Source organism: Drosophila sechellia, chromosome 2L (assembly GCF_004382195.2).
Source record: "Drosophila sechellia strain sech25 chromosome 2L, ASM438219v1, whole genome shotgun sequence".
Lineage (NCBI taxonomy): Eukaryota > Metazoa > Arthropoda > Insecta > Diptera > Drosophilidae > Drosophila > Drosophila sechellia.
The window spans coordinates 18653176-18670978 of record NC_045949.1 but is presented as its reverse complement, the minus strand read 5'-3'; the positions used below and the strand labels follow the sequence as shown (position 1 = coordinate 18670978).

General features: G+C 47.4%; 4 protein-coding genes across 5 annotated transcripts; 2 read left to right on the top strand and 2 right to left on the bottom strand.

The window, feature by feature from the left end:
- Window positions 1-10: 10 nt before the first annotated feature.
- LOC6614632 (E3 ubiquitin-protein ligase MIB2) lies at window positions 11-6832 on the bottom strand. 2 transcript variants are annotated; one of them, XM_002039023.2, is made up of 6 exons: window positions 6499-6832; window positions 5629-5733; window positions 3505-3672; window positions 2733-3402; window positions 2509-2671; window positions 11-2446 (listed from the first exon to the last, which is right to left on the bottom strand). In XM_002039023.2, the coding sequence occupies exons 2-6, from the start codon at window positions 5693-5695 to the stop codon at window positions 368-370; spliced, it is 3147 nt and encodes a 1048-aa protein (XP_002039059.1). In that variant the 5' UTR covers window positions 5696-5733; window positions 6499-6832; the 3' UTR covers window positions 11-367. The 2 variants fall into 2 exon arrangements, with proteins under 2 accessions (XP_002039059.1, XP_032569728.1); XM_032713837.1 differs by lacking the exons at window positions 3505-3672; window positions 5629-5733; window positions 6499-6832 and having other exon boundaries at window positions 2509-2594; window positions 2733-2913.
- Window positions 6833-6871: 39 nt separating this feature from the next.
- On the top strand, window positions 6872-7852 carry LOC6614631 (uncharacterized protein C1orf50 homolog). The gene is made up of 4 exons (XM_002039022.2): window positions 6872-7077; window positions 7139-7296; window positions 7356-7517; window positions 7577-7852. Exons 1-4 carry the CDS (start codon window positions 7023-7025, stop codon window positions 7766-7768), a joined length of 567 nt encoding a protein of 188 aa, XP_002039058.2. The 5' UTR covers window positions 6872-7022; the 3' UTR covers window positions 7769-7852.
- Window positions 7853-8129: 277 nt separating this feature from the next.
- Window positions 8130-10670, top strand: LOC6614630 (protein hook). Its single transcript, XM_002039021.2, has 7 exons — window positions 8130-8246; window positions 8301-9074; window positions 9132-9692; window positions 9751-9869; window positions 9931-9983; window positions 10042-10218; window positions 10270-10670. The coding sequence occupies exons 1-7, from the start codon at window positions 8130-8132 to the stop codon at window positions 10506-10508; spliced, it is 2040 nt and encodes a 679-aa protein (XP_002039057.1). The 3' UTR covers window positions 10509-10670.
- A 58-nt stretch (window positions 10671-10728) lies between these two features.
- Window positions 10729-13818, bottom strand: LOC6614629 (protein hairy). The gene is made up of 3 exons (XM_002039020.2): window positions 13412-13818; window positions 12400-12711; window positions 10729-12211 (listed from the first exon to the last, which is right to left on the bottom strand). The coding sequence occupies exons 1-3, from the start codon at window positions 13458-13460 to the stop codon at window positions 11049-11051; spliced, it is 1524 nt and encodes a 507-aa protein (XP_002039056.1). The 5' UTR covers window positions 13461-13818; the 3' UTR covers window positions 10729-11048.
- Between the last annotated feature and the right edge of the window lie 3985 nt (window positions 13819-17803).

The following is a 17803-nucleotide window of genomic DNA, read 5'->3' as shown; positions in this document are numbered from 1 at the left end:
ATTCACTCAATTGAATAATTTTATATTTGTATATTTGCATTTAAATGACTATTAAATATTTGTATGCTTTAGTTAGTTTCCTATGTATTTATCGTTACCAGACATGGTTAAACGGGGCTAATAACTAGACACGAGAAGGTGCACAATAATTTGTTGCGTGTTGCGACGAGGCCGATGATGAACCGATTTAAAAAGCACTCGTAAATTTCGTTGGTGATCAATAAATAATAATTTCGATTTGCACATGACACGGCAATGTGGGTGTGTGTTTGTTTAGTGTATGTATATATACAAGCCACTTTGGTTGCTGGTTGAATTGCTGCTGATTTTGCCGCCTTTGCCTTTCTTTCGTTTCCGTGTCCGCCGTTCAGTACAGATTGATCTTCTTGAGTATTGTCTTGCGACACATGTGGCATGTGCGGAGCGTTTCGGCACAATGGGAGCACGCGCCGTGCCCGCACAGGAAGGCCACATCCCTCTTTCGCTCCATGCAAATACCGCAGAAGTGCGACTCCTCAAACTCCAGCACTTTGTTCTCCAGATAGCGAAGTAGATCCCCGGACGGTAGGCGAGTGGGGTCACTAGGTGACGTGGACGTGGGCAGGGCCACCACTCGGCCGCTGACCGTCAATCGCCGCTCGATTGCCACGGCACAGCGGAGACACTTTTTCATTCGGATGCCGCACTCCTCGCAGGCGATCTGATGCTGACACGGCTCAAAGCGCACCATCGGCAGGATCTCATTGCACACAATGCACTCCTGGGGACCGGGCACGATCACCGGACTTGTACTGGGCCCAGCCGCTCCGTCCTCCAACGCGGTGCTGGTCGAGCTAGTGGTAACCGGAGGCTTGGGCGCCTTCTTGCGCGGTGCCACCTGTGGAGAGACGTTTTGCTGTGTTGCATCGGAGTTCAGTTTCTTAACGCCCGGCGAGGCGGAGGGCGTGGATGGAGATGCTCCTACTCCAATGGCTGGGATATCGTTTGGCTTTGGCATTAGTTCAAATGTCTGGCGCTGCGGTGGTGGGGGTGCTGCAACGCTTCCAGGCCCGGCTCCATTGGATTCAGCTCCAGCAGACGCAGCGCTCTCCTCACCGTCGGCTGATACTGCGGACACTTCCAAAGCTTGAAGATTCCTAGGCAGCGATTCAGCTTCGCCCTGCTGCCCAAAAATCAGTTGCCTGATGTGGCGGTCCGTTATCCACTCAAAAATGCTTGCATTGGCGTTGTTCAGCTCCACTCGGCAGCCGGCCCTCGAAAGATAGATTAATATACTGTACATCAAACGATCCTCGGGACGAATGCTCGAGTGCACTAGACTCAGGTAAAACTTGTGAATCTCAGGAGCCTCTTCTGGCTGAGGCTCCGCGGCCGACTGCAGATTGGACTTCTTAATGACGCACAAGTGCATCGCATTGTCGCCATCCTCGTCCTTGGCATTCACGTCGCAGGAGAGGCGAACGAGTCGCTCGATTACCCCGGCATGGCCCTGGGAGACGGCCAGAAGGAACGGCGTCTGTTGGCGATTATTGCGTATATCTAACTCCGCTTGGCCCTCAGTGACCAGCGTTTCCACAACCTGGGCATGACCGTTAAGGGCTGCCAAGTGAAGAGCCGCAAAGCCATCGTCTTTGCGCACATTGACCAGCTGGCGGGAGAGTAACAGGATACGACGAGCAGCTACCACGTTTCCTTTAAGCGCTGCATGGTGTAGCACGTTAAATCCGCGATTATTCTTAACCGTAAAGTCAAGATTCGGAGCATTACAAAGCAACTCCACAACTTCCGTATTCTCCTTGCCGATTGCGTCGTGAAGAGCCGTATCCCCGTACGAATCCTGAATGTTTACGTTGGCATTGTGCTGCAGCAACTCACGGACACAGTGCGGCGTTTTCTTGTGCGCGCAGATGTGCAGTGCAGAGCAGTGGCTCGAGTTCAGGAAGTTCACCTCAGCACCGTGCTGCAGCAGCACTCGCATGGTGGCCGGCTGGTTGCCAAATGCTGCGTAGTGCAGAGCTGAATCACCTTCCTTGTCGACTGCATTCACGTTGGCACCCTTGGAGATGAGGTAGCTGACAAGATCGACGTAGCCCTGATGAGAGGCCACCTGAATACAAGCCTTGCCGCCACTCATCACATCCACCTGGCTGGGATTCACGTCCAGGTACTGCCGCACGAAATCCAAATGACCCTGTGCAGCCTCGCGCACCAACTTGTCGGCAACCGAACTACCAGAGAGGCCAGAGAGCGGTGTCATTACATGGTCAGCGCGTCGGTGGCTCAGGTCCATCATACTGTTGGAGCGCTCAGCTGCCGTTGCCAAAGGAGAACGCTCTAGTTTGACACATTTCGGATTCAGAGTCCATTCGAAGCCGTCGTCCAACTGCTGGATGCGGAGGTCGCCGTCCGAGTACACCTTCACTACCTTGCAAATTTTTCCCAGGGCCTACGAAATATTTTTTTTAAGGAATACTCTCAAAAAAGTTTTGACATAATCTGAATACTCACGTGTCGCATGATTTCTATCCATTCGCCGTGACCCTTCTGCAGCTGCTGCACTTTGTTGGCATCGTTGATGATGGTGACCAGGTCACCTACACGAAAAGAGACAACCTTAACGAGTGCGGCGGGATGAAAGGTCCATCGATTGGGACAGTTTTCATACTGAACACTGTTTGGATTTCGATTGTGTTAGAAATCCAAATAAAATCAATCAAATTATTTATTCTCACCGTATATCCCCCTTGTCCGTGATGCGGTGTACAGTGCCCAGTTTGGACAAATGCTCGACCATGCGTGGATTCCATCCGCCATGACCCTGCTGCAACTTCATTAGCGCGTCAACCTCTAGGCAAACCTTGACGCGGTCGCCCACGGAAAAGCTTGGCTTCACCATGGGCGCCACCGGCTGCAACTCCTCTGTCTGACCCAGAACAGGCATGTGGTCCTTGTAGTAGTGACCGCCGCACGTGGCCGTAATGTATTTGAGGTCAACGTTTCCCTTGTGACCTAGACGGTAGACGTTAGTCGATCCGGTTACCCACGATACGTTGGCCACGCTGCGACACGATTCGTTGTCCCAGCCTCGGATTTCCATTACCCGACCCGTCCTGCCCTCTCCGCCGTCCTGTTCGTTCCACTCCCAGTCAGGACCGCGCACCACTTTGGAACCCACAAAGATGCCTCGTAGCTGGATGCGCTTGGCACCTTTTCTCATGGGCAATCTCACGCCCAGCGAGTTGGGAGTCGTGTAGCGGATGAACGGGTGCTCAATATCGTGCAGATCCTCTGCGTAGCAATAGGCACACAGGTGATAGTTGGGACACTGGGCGCACTTGAATACTATGCCAGCGATACCCGCCTTTGAGCAGCCATCGCAGACAACATTTGAGTGCCGAACTCCTGCGAATAAATAATTCGAATATAAGACCTTTTAAACAATGAACTATAAATAATTGTAATTTGGAAAGATTGAATTAGATTTTATTAAATATTGTCACTTACCAACTTGAGCATTATCTACAATTGTCAAGTCGTACTGGTTTTGGTAGCCCACACGGTAATTGGTCCGGTGTCCGGAATCCCAGTTGACCACGACAGTGTTTTCCGGCGAATGTGTCGATCCGCAACGTCCGATTTCGCAAACGGTTCCAACGTGACCTTCTCCGTCGTCTGTTGCGTAAGCAATGAAACAAAGTCGAGAGTGACGTGATGTGAGTTGGAGAATCTATAGAGCTATAAAGCTGCCACAAGGATGCTCCTGGGGCTGCATTGTGTGTACATCGGCATCATCATCCACATCCACATCCGGTGGATATCAGACATATGCAGCGCGCACACTTCCCCCTCATAAACAACGCGCCATGACTATAAATACCCATAATCATTGACTCGGGCTCGGGCTCCAAGCGGATTTTTGTTATGCACTCGGACTCGGGCGTGCAGCTGCTCTATAATTACCCCGTATCACGGGTGTGGATGTGGAATCGTTCTCTAGAGGGTGACATTTGATGTTGGCCTAGGGAGGAATGGGAGCACCGCTGGCTGGGCTCCCATCTGAAAATTTGTTTATGTCTATTTTCAACACACCCCAGTCGGAGGAATACCAAGGTCCAAAAATAAACACTCCACATCCTCCCCAAATCTCAGGCCGGCTGGAGCTATGTAACTGCTCGCGATCCCCACCCGGTAGCTAAAAATAAACACTCCAAAAAGGTTGGAGACAAAATGGCACGCGCCCTTGCGCCTGACATGTGCATATGCATATGCTTCACAGGCTGCTTTTCGGGACTGGAATAGGGAGACTTCGGTAGGGGGGACACATACCATGACCTAATCCTAAACATGTGCAGCTGCTTCAATAGGCTTAAACATCACAGCACTTTTCTACTGCGTTTGATATCAAATTAACTTTTGGTGATAAGGTACTAAAGTGATTGGTCTAACTTCCACATAATGATTCAAATTGTTTTTGAAGTGTATTTGAAGAAATGTTCTCTCTTGGTAATATTCATTTAAAACCATTAAAATGTAATTGAAAATTATAGTGTTCAACATTCCTTTTATTTTTGAGGTTTTGAATTCTAATCTCTTTTCAAGGCACATATAATACAGTCGGGCTATCATACTTTCGAAACGATACAAGCCTCACCATCTAATTGTTTGTAATACGTTACGAATTTGTTCCAGCGAAAGACAATTAATTCAATTAAAAACTACGCAATATTATTGTTTGGCGGGCAGCTGCCTACGGACGTATGTGCATATGTATTTACTTGCTATATATATGTACGTACTATCGAGAGCCACACATCCCCGCCATATATATGTAGTACATATGTATATATATGAACCATAAAACGAAGCGACGAAAGCAGAAGCAATTGGTAAGCGCAAGAATTTCGCTGCTGCCGCAGTGAGTGTTGCTAAAAATAGCGTGGCGCGTCCTCTTTACATTCAACAACGCCCCGAGCAGCAGCAGCGGACACGGACGTACACCTCTCCGTCTCATCCCGTCCCACTGCCCCACGCCCCTTCGCACTCTCTCTCATCCCACGTACCCTCTACGGGTGCCAATGCCAAGTGAGTTGCGTTTGCGTATACAGTAGGTATTGGCCAAGAATGGATTCCCTTTAAGCCATTTATCATTTATCATGTCTTTTCTACATACATAATATAACCAAAATTAAAGTATCAGCAGATAAACAAAAACGTACAACTCATAGTCAAATATTCATCGATCGTACGAGGTAGACAAATGTTCCTTTAAGATATTCCATATTAATTATTACGCTATTAAATCCATTTGTAAATACAAATATGGGGACAAAATCAGCTTAAGAAATAATAATCGAATTTAGATGAAGTATTCAGATGTACCATAATAATCCTATTGTAAAGCCTTCTTATTCGGAGAACGTATTACTAAGCATGGGTGTTCCCCGAATTCAATGCCTAAGTAGGCGACATCCCCACCGCCTAATCTTCACCGTACGCCAATTTCGGTCTGCACAATATAACAAAAACACCCGTATCTATAAACAGAGAGCGGATAGCAAGTTAATACGCCTCTTTGTTGGTGGGGTAAAGTAAACAAGCTGGCCCGTGGCTGCCTAAATGCGTTCTTACCTTGATTCGACCAGATCCAGTCGGGTCCGCGCACCACTCGAATGCCGGGCGGAATGGAGGCTCGCATGGCGCTTGGTTGGCTCAATTTATGTAATCCGATTCAGCCTGCAAGGAGGATAGCATAAATGTGACATTTGACAATACTCGGGGCACGGAGTTTGATGGGACCTGGCTGATAATTGGGTCAACTAAATGGCGGCCCCGTCGGCGCATGACTAAAATGGAGAGGAGCATATCGGGGTCACCTCAGAAGTCTTTGTAGGCTTCAAGCATGGAAGGGTCACTAAGTGCATGTTTCAATACATTGCAAAGGCTTAATCCTAAGCAAGAAATTGTACTCTTCACAAAATACTTGAGCAGAATTAAAATTTTCTAGAGATTTCTGTATTAAACCTCTTGAGATTTCTTTATTAACCCTTCCTCAATACTTATGGGGTGTCGGGGGAGGAAATGCCATTCAAATGCCAGATATGTTTCCCGATCGCCAGCGCTTCGGTTTCTGGCAGTCCGAGGTTTTGTGGTGCGGGTGCAGCCCAGAAGCTCGTATGACGCATGCCGATAAGACGGATATATGTACATATATATGCACCGTCTGGAACTCCGATTCCAATTTCGATACTGATTCCTCATCGTCCCGCTGACAAAAGTCAAGTGCCTGTGACTACTTGGTCAAGCAGCGAAGTCATTCAAGGAACCGACCCGTATGTGTTGTTTACGAAAGTACAAGCACACACACTCACGCCCGTTTTGCCATCGCACATATATATACATATGTGTGTATATATATTTTACAAACATATATACTTATGCAAAATGGGTATGTGAAAAGCGATTATTGGGGGCTTGGTTTGGTTTTTTTTTTGGGCTTACCAATGCAATTTGTGATACTGTCGCTTAGCTCCAGCTGTTCGCAATGAAAAACGTTAAGTTCTCAAGCCTTTAATGGTGCATTTTATACGCGCGTGCGCTTTTTAATGGGCATTTAGTGTTTCCTTTCGCTAAAATGCAGTGACACCGTTGCTCTAGTGGCCAAAAAGGGCATAGTTCACTCGCACGCGATCTGTTTTTCGCACTATTCTAACACACAGCTACCGCACTTATGGTCAATTTCACCTGGACATTACAATTTTTTAGTTAAACGGCCAAATTCACTATTTCGCTAGAACTATCAAATAAAACTACAATTTTATGTGCTTCTTCTTTCCATCTAGAGACGACCGTGCAAAATGACAAATGTATTCGATAGTGATCGATAACACCTAGGGAAAACGATGAGTGGTGGAGATATACCAGAACACATGTTATTATTTTTATTTTTGGCAGTCCATAAATTTACATAGTTGTCAATCGCGGAGTGATTACTTATTTTTATTCATGTTTGGTAGTAGTGTGTGATGAAAAGAGCCGCCGAAATGGACCACATTACGTATCAGACAGCTGTAAAAAAGGGTACGCCTCTATGATATAAGTATTGAGATGTAAACAAACAAATATTGTTTTTTTTTTTCAGCCCAACTGGTTGAGAGGAATCCCCAGTTGCAGATCAACCCCATGCGTGTATCCATGCACCAGGAGGAAGACATCATCGAATTGGCCCAACAAATCCAGAATGCTGATAAACAATTGAAAAACACAACTTGCCACAAGCTGGGGGTCATAATGGAGCAGGTAAGCCATACTCCATACTCCTTTAACAATTATAATACAAACTAATAAATCTTTCATAGATCAAAATGCTTCAGGCCCAAGCCATGGAGATACTTAAGGAGTCCACTCTCAACCGAGATCTGCACAGTGCGGCCTGCAATTTCACCAAAAAACCTGGACAAATCTATCATCTTTATCAAAGGCCATCGGGTCAAAACTATTTCAGCATGCTATCGCCGGAAGTACGTTTTGTTTAAAAATAATTCTAAAAAACCCATTATTAATTGCTATACACTTTCAGGAATGGAATCTTTCCGTTGACCAAACATTCAAAGGCAGCTACAGATTGGAATACGATTTGAGCTGGACTCCACTGGATAAGATTAAGGAGCAGGATGAGAAGCTTAAGTGGACGGAGCAGTGCATGCAAAAGGCACTAGATGGTGGGCGTGGTTCGGCCATGGCAATTGACTTTAATATAAACAATGATTAAAAGAATATATTAAAAATTATTTTTATTAAGATGTTTTTGTACCCAAACTTCGATGTTATTGCTATTAAAATTAAAAAAGCACTAGCATAAAATGTATTAATTTTAGTTTAAACCTTAACATTTATATTTTTGTAAACATAAATATTTAATTCCTGTTTAATTTTGTAAACATGATAAATAATATATGCTAACGATATTTTCTATCGATAGAGAAAGTGCATCTCAATGGCTTTCGATAGCTGCCGTGCAGTTCGATTTATGTTTTTATTTTTAGTGCAACAGCTGAGAGCTCTCTTTTTGTGAAATTGTGCATATTTTTAGTTTGTTTTGTTTCGTTTAGCGTTTCGTTCACAACCGCAACATGTCCGCGCCCAAGAACGAGATGTATTACAGCCTGCTGGAGTGGTTCAAGACCCTCAATCTAAATGCCCCGCATGCGGATGCGGAATCACTGGCCGACGGAGTGGCACTGGCTCAGGTAACTAGATATACATCTATAGTTCATCAATATCTATTAGCTGTTTCTTCACAGGCCCTCAACCAGTTCGCACCCGAATCCTTCACCGACGCTTGGCTGTCCAAGATCAAAGCCAGCGCCGTGGGCAGCAACTGGCGACTGCGAATGAGCAATCTGAAAAAAGTGACACAGTCCGTGTACGACTACTACAGCGATGTACTCAACTACTCGCTGAGTGATTTCTCGAAGCCAGATCTGCAGAGGATTGCTGAGAAGTGCGACTTGGGAGAGCTGGAGCGCTTGCTGCAGTTGGTCCTTGGTTGCGCCGTGAACTGTGCCGAGAAGCAGTCCTACATCACGGAGATCATGTGTCTGGAAGAGGAACTACAGGCGAATATAATGCGCGCCCTTCAGGAACTTGAGGCCACGAGGCAAGCATCCACGCCGGAGGGCGGGGTAGCCAGTTCCTTGTCTCGTGGCTCTCGCACAGGACTCCTGGACAGCAAGGCAGTTCAGGAGGATCGAGACGCCCTGGCTCAAAAATGCTTTGAGACGGAAAAGAAAATGCTCCTTCTCATAGACGAGAAAACGAATCTGCAACAGGAGTTGCACAAGCTGCAGCAAGAGTTTGCCCGCCTAGAGCAACACTCCACGGTAATCGGAGATGATGGAGTCTCCTTGGGACCAGTCCAAACAGGATCTGTGCGCTACAACGAACTGCGGCGTCAATTGGACCTACTAAAAGAGGAACTTCTGCAGTCTGAAGGAGCTCGGGAGGACCTTAAAATCAAAGCCCAGCAACAAGATACCGATCTGCTCCACATGCAAATGCGAATAGAGGAACTAATGGTACGGTCACCACGAATCCATTTATGTTTTATGTTAATTAACCTTTCTTACCTACAGAAAAGTTCCGCTGAAGTGACCACACTGAAGGATGAAGTGGATGTTCTGCGGGAGTCCAACGACAAGCTTAAGATATGCGAGGCCCAGCTTGACACGTATAAAAAGAAGCTAGAAGACTATAACGACCTGAAGAAACAAGTAAAAATTCTGGAGGAGCGTAGCGCCGACTATGTGCAGCAGAATGCGCAGTTTGAGGAAGATGCTAAACGATATGCCAACACCAAAGGCCAAGTGGAGCTGTTCAAGAAAGAGATTCAAGACCTTCATGCCAAGCTGGACGCCGAGAGCAGCAAGAATGTAAAGTTGGAGTTTGATAACAAGAATTTGGAGGGCAAGAACCTGGCTCTGCAGCGCGCCAAGGACAGTTTGCTCAAGGAGCGCGACAACCTTCGCGAGGCAGTCGACGAGCTGAAATGCGGACAATTGTCCTCGAACACAGCGCTGACAGGAACCACGGTTTCCAGGGAACTGCAACCGTCGGCCACAGTGGAAAAACTACAGCGCCTGGAGGCGGAGAACAAGGCTCTGCGCGAGGGACAGGGTGGCCAGACAGCTTTGGCGGTTAGTAATATTAGATAGCATAACTTGGCCACTTTATATTAATACACATTCTTTGCAGCAACTTCTGGACGATGCCAATAAACGCTGCGAGAATTTGCGTGAGCAGCTAAAAACAGCCAATGAACGTATACTTTCCCTGTCGCATGCTTCTCAAAGCGATGATCCCATTTTAAAAGAGTAAATATAATAGGTTTTTTACTATTGCATATATAATTTCAAACCTTTTCTTTTACCACAGGAGCGAGTTCGGCAAACAAATCAAACAGTTGATGGAGCTAAATGAACAAAAGAGTGAGTCATGATTACTGCCACAAGATAAAACGCCTTCTAATATTTTATATCAACACAGCACTCCAACTGGAGGAAGCTGTTACCCAAAGCACGTCTCTGCAATGCAAGGTGACTCAGCTGGAAACCAATTTATCAGCACGTGAGCAGGAAATTCTGGTGTATGACGCCAAATACCGAAAATGCGTAGAGAAAGCTAAGGAGGTGATCAAAAGCATAGATCCTCGAATTGCCAGTGGTAAGTACTTAAAAATATAACAAAGATTTACAATAATTGTTGAAATTTCAGCTCTGGATGCCAGCGTACTGGAAAAGAGTGCTGATCTCGTCGAGGCGGAGCCCAAGCCCAAGATGAGTGTGATGGAGGAGCAACTTATGACCTCCGCCTTCTACAGACTGGGTGTCAATGCCCAGCGCGATGCAATCGACTCTAAGCTGGCAATATTGATGGGCTCGGGCCAGACATTCCTTGCCCGCCAGCGGCAGTCCGCGCCGCGCAAATCTCTAAGTGCAATGAAATCAAAGTAGAAAGCATGAAGTAGTACACCTGAAGAGTAGGATAAGTCTCATTTCTTGTTTGAAAATTTATATAACTAATATATAATACAAGTATTTATTGGACCTCCGCAAGGATCTGTATCGTATTTATAGTACATACCTTAATAAAATTGCTAAAATGATTCAATAGAATTACCAATTTAAATTTCAAATAATTTTTCCCCGTACCCCCTTTAAAACAGAATTCAAGTGCTTTTGTAAATATTTTTGCTTTAGTTATATAATTAAATACATTTAACGCAGAGTTCAGGGCAAAAACAAATGCACACATAAATGAAAGGGTAGCTCTCCTTGGCTCTGGAACCCATCTTGTAGTCTTGGGCGTTGGCACAGGTTGGAAATGCAATTCGGAGAGGTGCAGAAGCTACACAGACGAGCGGTAATAACAATAGGTGTCATCCTCTACTTGGCGATCAGTGGGGGCAGCAAACCGCCGGCTGCCGGCTGGTTCTCCCCCAACTAACTGGTGGAGTCTACATACTTAGTACGTAGGATCTCTGATCGAACGGCTCACCAGGGCCGCCACATGCTCTCATCCTGTCCAGCTGCTGCTGCAGCAGCTGCCGCCTGGGCCATGTAGTGATACTCCTCCTCCTGACGTTGCCTTAGAGCCTGACGAGCGGCGTTGCTTGTCTGGGGTCGCGGACTGGTCGCCGGAGCCTCGTTCTCATTGGAACCGATGCCACTCTCGGATCTTGGTGAGGATTGCTGCGTGGCGGGCATGGACTTCAGTTCCGACATCGAGACGCCGGAACTGACAGACGCTGCCACCGAGGCAGGTCTCTCTTGGTGCATCGTTGGCGTTCCGGCACCGGAAGTAGCCATTGCGGCAACTGAGGCTCCTGCTGAAGCGGCCACAGCCATGCTGTTGGCATAAGCCGCTGCGGCGGCAGCCACATGAGCAGCCTCCAAGCCGCCCGGAAAACTGGGACTCAACTTGCCGGCCAAATGTGGCTGAACCCGTTGCAACTCGATCAACCGCTCGAAATCCGTACGTGTGGCAATCGGATCCACCAGCGGCTGGGCACTAAGGCCAAGGGCCGCTGCCAGCTGGACATAGTGGGGCGGCAGGACCAGGACTCCATTGGTGGACTCTGGTTGCTGCTGCACGTGCGCCTTCAGCTGCTGCTTGTACTGCTCCAGGACATTGGCGCACACCTTGTTGCGATCCTCCTCGTAGCTCAGTTCGCTGGGAGCGACGGCATCTACGTGCGGCGATGTCTTCCCTTGTGTCTGGCTTTGCACCTGTATTGGAATCGGAGTTTGCGCCTGCGCCTGGAGTCCACGATTGTTGTTCTCATCCTGGGGAGCCGGCGTCATTGGCAGAGCCCTCTGCTCAGCGGCCACCATTTTCAGACCCTTGCTGTAGTCCACCGGATTCGAGTCCTGGCTGCTGTAGTCCAGCGAATGCTCCTCGGGCTGCGACTTCTTCGCGTGATTAAGGTCGAAGCAGCTGCTACTGCTGGGACTTTCGGCAAACGCGGCCGTCGAATGGGGACAGATCTCCACGTCGATCTCGGCTATGCACTGGTCCAGGTGCCGCAGCAGTCGTGCCTTGGAGCCGGGCTCCGCTAAGGTTGGCATGGTGCCCATGGGCGGTGGTTCCGGGGTGGCCAGATAACGAGCCACCTCGCGAGCGCAGTCCGTGTAACCAGCTCGGTATTTGTTAACCGCTGAAAGAAAATCAGGATTTGAATATTATTATCTATGTTTGGATACAAGAAGTTTGCCTAAGTCCTAAATTTAATGAATTTTATTTTAGATACAGATATGTTCTTCAGTATGTATGTATAAAATTACTTATTGTTGCGGAAATGTAAAATCTTAATACGAAAATGGTTACCCTTATATGAAAACTTACTGGGATCGTCGAGATTGCGATGCCGCTGAAAGTGGCGGACGGTTAGCTCCAGGATGTCCGCCTTCTCTAGCTTGGTGTGCTTCGCCTGGCCCTCGCCGTTCTTGGCATTTTGGCTCTTGGTGGACTCGAGGATGAGGGCCTTCAGGATGGCCAGGCTCTGGTTGATTCGCGCCCGCCGGCGCTTCTCCATGAGTGGTTTGTTTGTCCGCTTGCTGATGTCCTGCGACGAAGTCACATTCTGCGTGGAGCTCACCAGCCCGATGGACTTTATGCCGCTGCCATTGGTTGAGCCGGCGGCGGTGAATCCGATGCCTGGCGGGAATAGCGAAGGGTCAATAATTAATACAATTATCGCTATAACCTGGAAGTTTTTGTAATTGAATCAATTACAAACAAAGTTATCTCTTTCGTTTCAGAACTTTTTTGGCGTTGAAATTCTCATGCCCAGTTTTTCAAGTGAAAATATTTAGTTTATTATAAAATATTTGTTAATTAAACAATCATTGGTTTTAAAATTAAAAATCTATAGATTAAACTTAAAACAGTGAAATTCTTTGAGTGGTTGCGCTTTTCGAGATTATTAGTTGTGAGCATAATTAAGATTAATGTTTAGTTTCAAAACACTTTGGTGCTTTTATTTTATTTTCAAATCATTTTATTAGGTATTATTATAAAACTAATCAACAAAATGTTGTATTGTTTTATTATTTATTTTAATTATTTAATTTAACACATCTTGTCCACAGGTGGCCATGCTTTGCAAAAGCATGTTCTCTACTATTTGAATTTTTGTTTAATGGTCACTAAGTAAATATAAATATATTAAACAATGTTTAGCCATGAAGGACTTTTTTTGTGGAAACTTGTTGTCAATAATTTTGTTTGCCTAATATTTATTAGTCACAATTCACTTTAGAGGTTTAGGTCACGTTTAAAAATTTATATCATTCTGAAGTTCTGAGTCCTATTTTCTGATAGAATTCAACTTTTTAAACACAAACTTGTTTATTACCAGGTGCTGATTTATTTTTTGAGTAATCCTTATCACGTTTTGCTGTCATTTTCTCATTTTTACGAAATCCAAAAGAATTCGTTGCCCGTCGTCAATCAGAATGATATTTCTCGTTTTCTAAATTTTATTTGGGTTTGATAATTTCGAAACTTTCAGTTTAGAGTCCGCCCGCCAACAATCACGTCTTTTTGATGGTGGAATCAGGCTCCAAATTCCGCTCGACAAGGAGGACACGCGTCCGTTCTGTTCGAGGATTCACGGCTAACTGACGGCGAGCAGCGAAACAATTGCGACTTTTCACTTCGTCGCCTGTCGGCTGTCTGGCTGGCAACGGGGTTTTCCGATTTTCCGCTGTCGCGTGCGCTTGGCTTGTGCAAAATTTCCCGACTGAAATGCTTGGTTAGCTCATGTTGCTGCTGCTGCTGCTGCTTTTGCTGTTGGCAGTGGCACGAGCCATCGTCGTGTGGCGCAGCAACCAAAGCAGATTGGAGTCAACCGACAATAAAAGGAACAACAACAACAACACCAGCGACAGCAGCAACAACAACAACAATAGCAACAACAACAGCACTAGCAATCAGCAGGAGCGGCAACAGCAACAAAGCCTGTGGATGTGGCAGCAACAGCAACGCCTGGCTGCCTGCCACGTTAATGGTGGTTGTGGTAATGGTTGCCCCACCGACCTCTACACACACACACACAAACACCCATAGATTTGGCGAAGAGCTTAACGACGCAGCGGAGGCATGTTGCCAGTGGGCGGTGGGTGGCTGGGCCCGTGGGCGGAGGGAGGGGGCTGAGTGGAGCAAGGGGTTGGGTGATTGGTGGCGCGCTGGCTGCGGCAAATGTCAGGCAGCCCGAGCGACAAGCCGGATCGACGTGCCGCCACTTGGACGGACGGCGTGACCATGTCTGGCTTTCACACACACACATACACACTGGCACACCCTCAGTCACAGACACAGGAACCCACTCATACACAGGCATACAAATCAATTCGCTTAGGCGCAAATAGGAAACTACCCAGCACACATGGCGAATGAGTGTTATTTTGGCTGAAAATACAAAGCATACTTTTCGGGGCTAGGTGCAGGCTAACAATTTGATTGATTAACTAAAGCAGGCTAAATTAATAACTTATTAATAGATTGCAAAACTATATTAGTTTTTATTTTAAGAAAAATATTTATTAAATTCCAAATATGCTGCTAAATAATTCATATTACTTTTTCTTCTTGCCACAACAAACTGTCGACCGAAAACGTGCTGCACACTTTGTTCACTGGGTGGACTGCGTCAACGGCGGGTTAGCCGGAGCCGGGATCTGGTACGGGGTTGTGGCCTGCGGGCGACGAAGCAGCTCCTGCTCCTTCGACCGACTGGCTGTGGGTCGTGCGGGGTCAGTGGGGGTGGGTTGGCTGAATGGATGGATGGATGAGCGGGCGTGTAGGTGTTTGCTGTCGCTGACTTTGCCATTCGGCTGCCCGCATCGAAATCATAACACCAACGAGGCGAAACTTCTGCGGCGCAGCAGTCGTGGCAAATAATAAGCCAGGCCAGCGGAAAACGGAGGAGGGAGCGAGCGAGGAGCAGGAGCAGGAATGGCAGGAATGACAGTAGTGGCTGGATCCAGACGAAGACAACTGTGACAGCGGCAACAGAAAGGACTATTAGATAAATACGATTGCTGGTGCGTGTTTTTGGGGGCGCAATGCCGTGGCAACACAGTCGATGGCTACAAATTGGCAGGGATGTGGGCGGGCACACATCCACATCAGCGGCGGCTTAACAAGGTGCGCAACGCATTGCAATTCCCGTCGATTTAAACAGTCCAAATGCGGCCAACAACAAGTGCCCCAAACTGCGTGCCATACAATATGGAAATTCCACATTGCTGCAGTGCGCCCACATGTGGCGGGTTCACAGGGCTCCGACACTGCGTGTATCCAAAACCAATCGAATTTGTACGTAACATAATGCGTCACAAGGTTGGCAGGATAATCGGAGCTTAGCTCTTTTTACAGACGATGAGTGGCATCACATGGCTGTGCCACATTGTGGGTATTCATATATCAAGAGCTGGTTACATTATGTGGCAAACTCCAATAATGTGACTTAAAGAGAGGACTTAGTAAAAAGTGGTTGGCCAGAATCGTGTGGTATGTACTTAAAAACCAAGTTCTAGGTAGACAAAGTTCTGGGATTATTTCATCACTAGTTCTGGGAACATGCACTTTGATATTTTGAATAATAAAGCAGGAAACATTAACTTCAAAAATGGGTAATCAGAATACTCGTACTATCAGGGCATCTCTTACCAGCCATAATACACAAACTCCCTCCTCTTTTCGGTGATTTAATTAAGACAGATTCCGGGAAGTGATGCCGCATTGTGGCTACGTAGAATTTCAATTTGCAACGCCCGAACAGAAGTTTCCCCCGCGGCAAGGCAAGGCAAACAACGGTGCTTTTGTGAAATTTTAAGCGCCAATTTGGAAACGGGGGAGCATAATGAGCAATTAGCAGCCGCATCTTAAAGCTGGCGAAGGCCAGAACCTCACCCAGTGCCGCCGCGTGTGGCTCTCCTGTGGGTCGTTGGCACTCGTCAGGTGGCGTTTTTATGCGGCCTGGGCAGGTGCAATCAGTGTGGAAAGCACAAACATGGTCGGGGCGCGGGAAGAGCTCTCCAAGCTACGCACCACGGATCTGGGGGGATAATGCCGAGGATGGCGAGGATATATGTGCGTGGTATGAGGACTGGCAACCCAATCCACTTGGCGCATGTTGCCAGCTGCCATTGCCGCCAGCCAAATTACTGAACTGAACCGAACTGAACGATGACTTGAATGCTGCCCTCGCGGCCTGGGAAGCTTGCGTTGGTTGGGATCCGGAGGCGGGTGTCTCCGTGGGTGGCTCGGTGGGTCTGGGCCAGTCATGTGGTGCTGGCACACACATAAATCGTTTATAGCCACACCGAGAGCAGGCAGTCCGCCACCAGCGTCATCATCGTCATCGCTAAAAGCCCTGCCACGACCCTGGGTCTGGGCTCCAGTTGTACGGCTTTGCCTCTCCGGCTTTTCCACTTCCTTCGCTTCTCGCAACCCCACTTGCCGCCTCACTTCACTGCTGCCGATGTTTCTGGTCGACTTGACAGGCTGCCCCATTGCCACTGCCACGTCCCCAGAGCCACACACCCCCTCCCTTTCGGATAACCAACAACCACCCACTACCCTCCACCACCCACATCCCACTCAGACGTGCGGGAGAAGTGGCATTGTAACAGCCGGCAGCAGGCCACATGCAACCTTCGGCCACGGATCGCTGACTGTGGGAAATACTCTACCCGCTATGGGAAGCTACACTGAAACAAAAGCCACGCTATGATTTACTTTATGAATGTGTATCTTGCAGTTGGTCCCATGGAAATATATATATATACATATATATATAATTTGCTATAGGTAAGGAACTTAAGTGAGGCCCGCTTTATCTGAAATTCAATTGGAGTTAGTTTTCGAATCAAAGTTGTGCTAAAGCAGAAATATTTTAAATATTTTTCCCATAATAACTACTTTATTAATATAATGAACATGCCCTTAAAGAAAAATTTGCTTCTGTGCATTCCCTGCGACTGGTAGTCGGAGTCAAAGGTATAAAAGGCAAGTTAAGCGCAGACAGCAGTGGCAACCGGAGCCCGGCGAAAGGGGAACGGAGGAAAAGCGGAAGGACAAGGGAGCAGTGGCAGTGGCAGGAGCAGGCTGGAGACGGATCTCGTGCTCAGTACCGGCAGCGAGAACAACAATAACAATGCGAAAAGGTATTGGTGGCAAAACAGAACTGAAAATCAAACTGCGGGGGAAAAAGGACCAAAGGACTCGTTCGCACACAGACAATCGCACTGGCGCACCAGTGAAGGGAAAGCCCCACAGGAAAAGCTTCGGAAGTGCGCTCCATGCCGCAATGGCAACGGAAGCAGCACAGGACAGGACAGGACAGCCAGAACGAAGGGAAGAGGGACACGGTGCGGTGCGGTGCGGTTGGCGGGTTGGTTTGCTGGTTCGGTGGCGGGTGGGGAAGGCAGTTTGTCAAGTGGCGGAGGGGAAAAGGACACGAAGCGGAGCAGGAGCAGGTGGCAGAGGGCCATGACACGACCTGCTCCTGCCGTTGTGTCGGCTAAAGAGAGAAAAATGACTAAATCAAAAGGAAGTGCGCCACACTGTGCGGTGTAAGAGCACGTACAATACGCCGCACTATGGGCAACTTCACCTGTTTTGTTGGCATAAATAAATATATCGGTAACTACTTAAGATACGATGATTTGTATTTCTAGTCTTTTTGCGTTCGCATTCACACTAGCTGGGTAACGGGTATCTGATAGTCGGGGAACTCGAC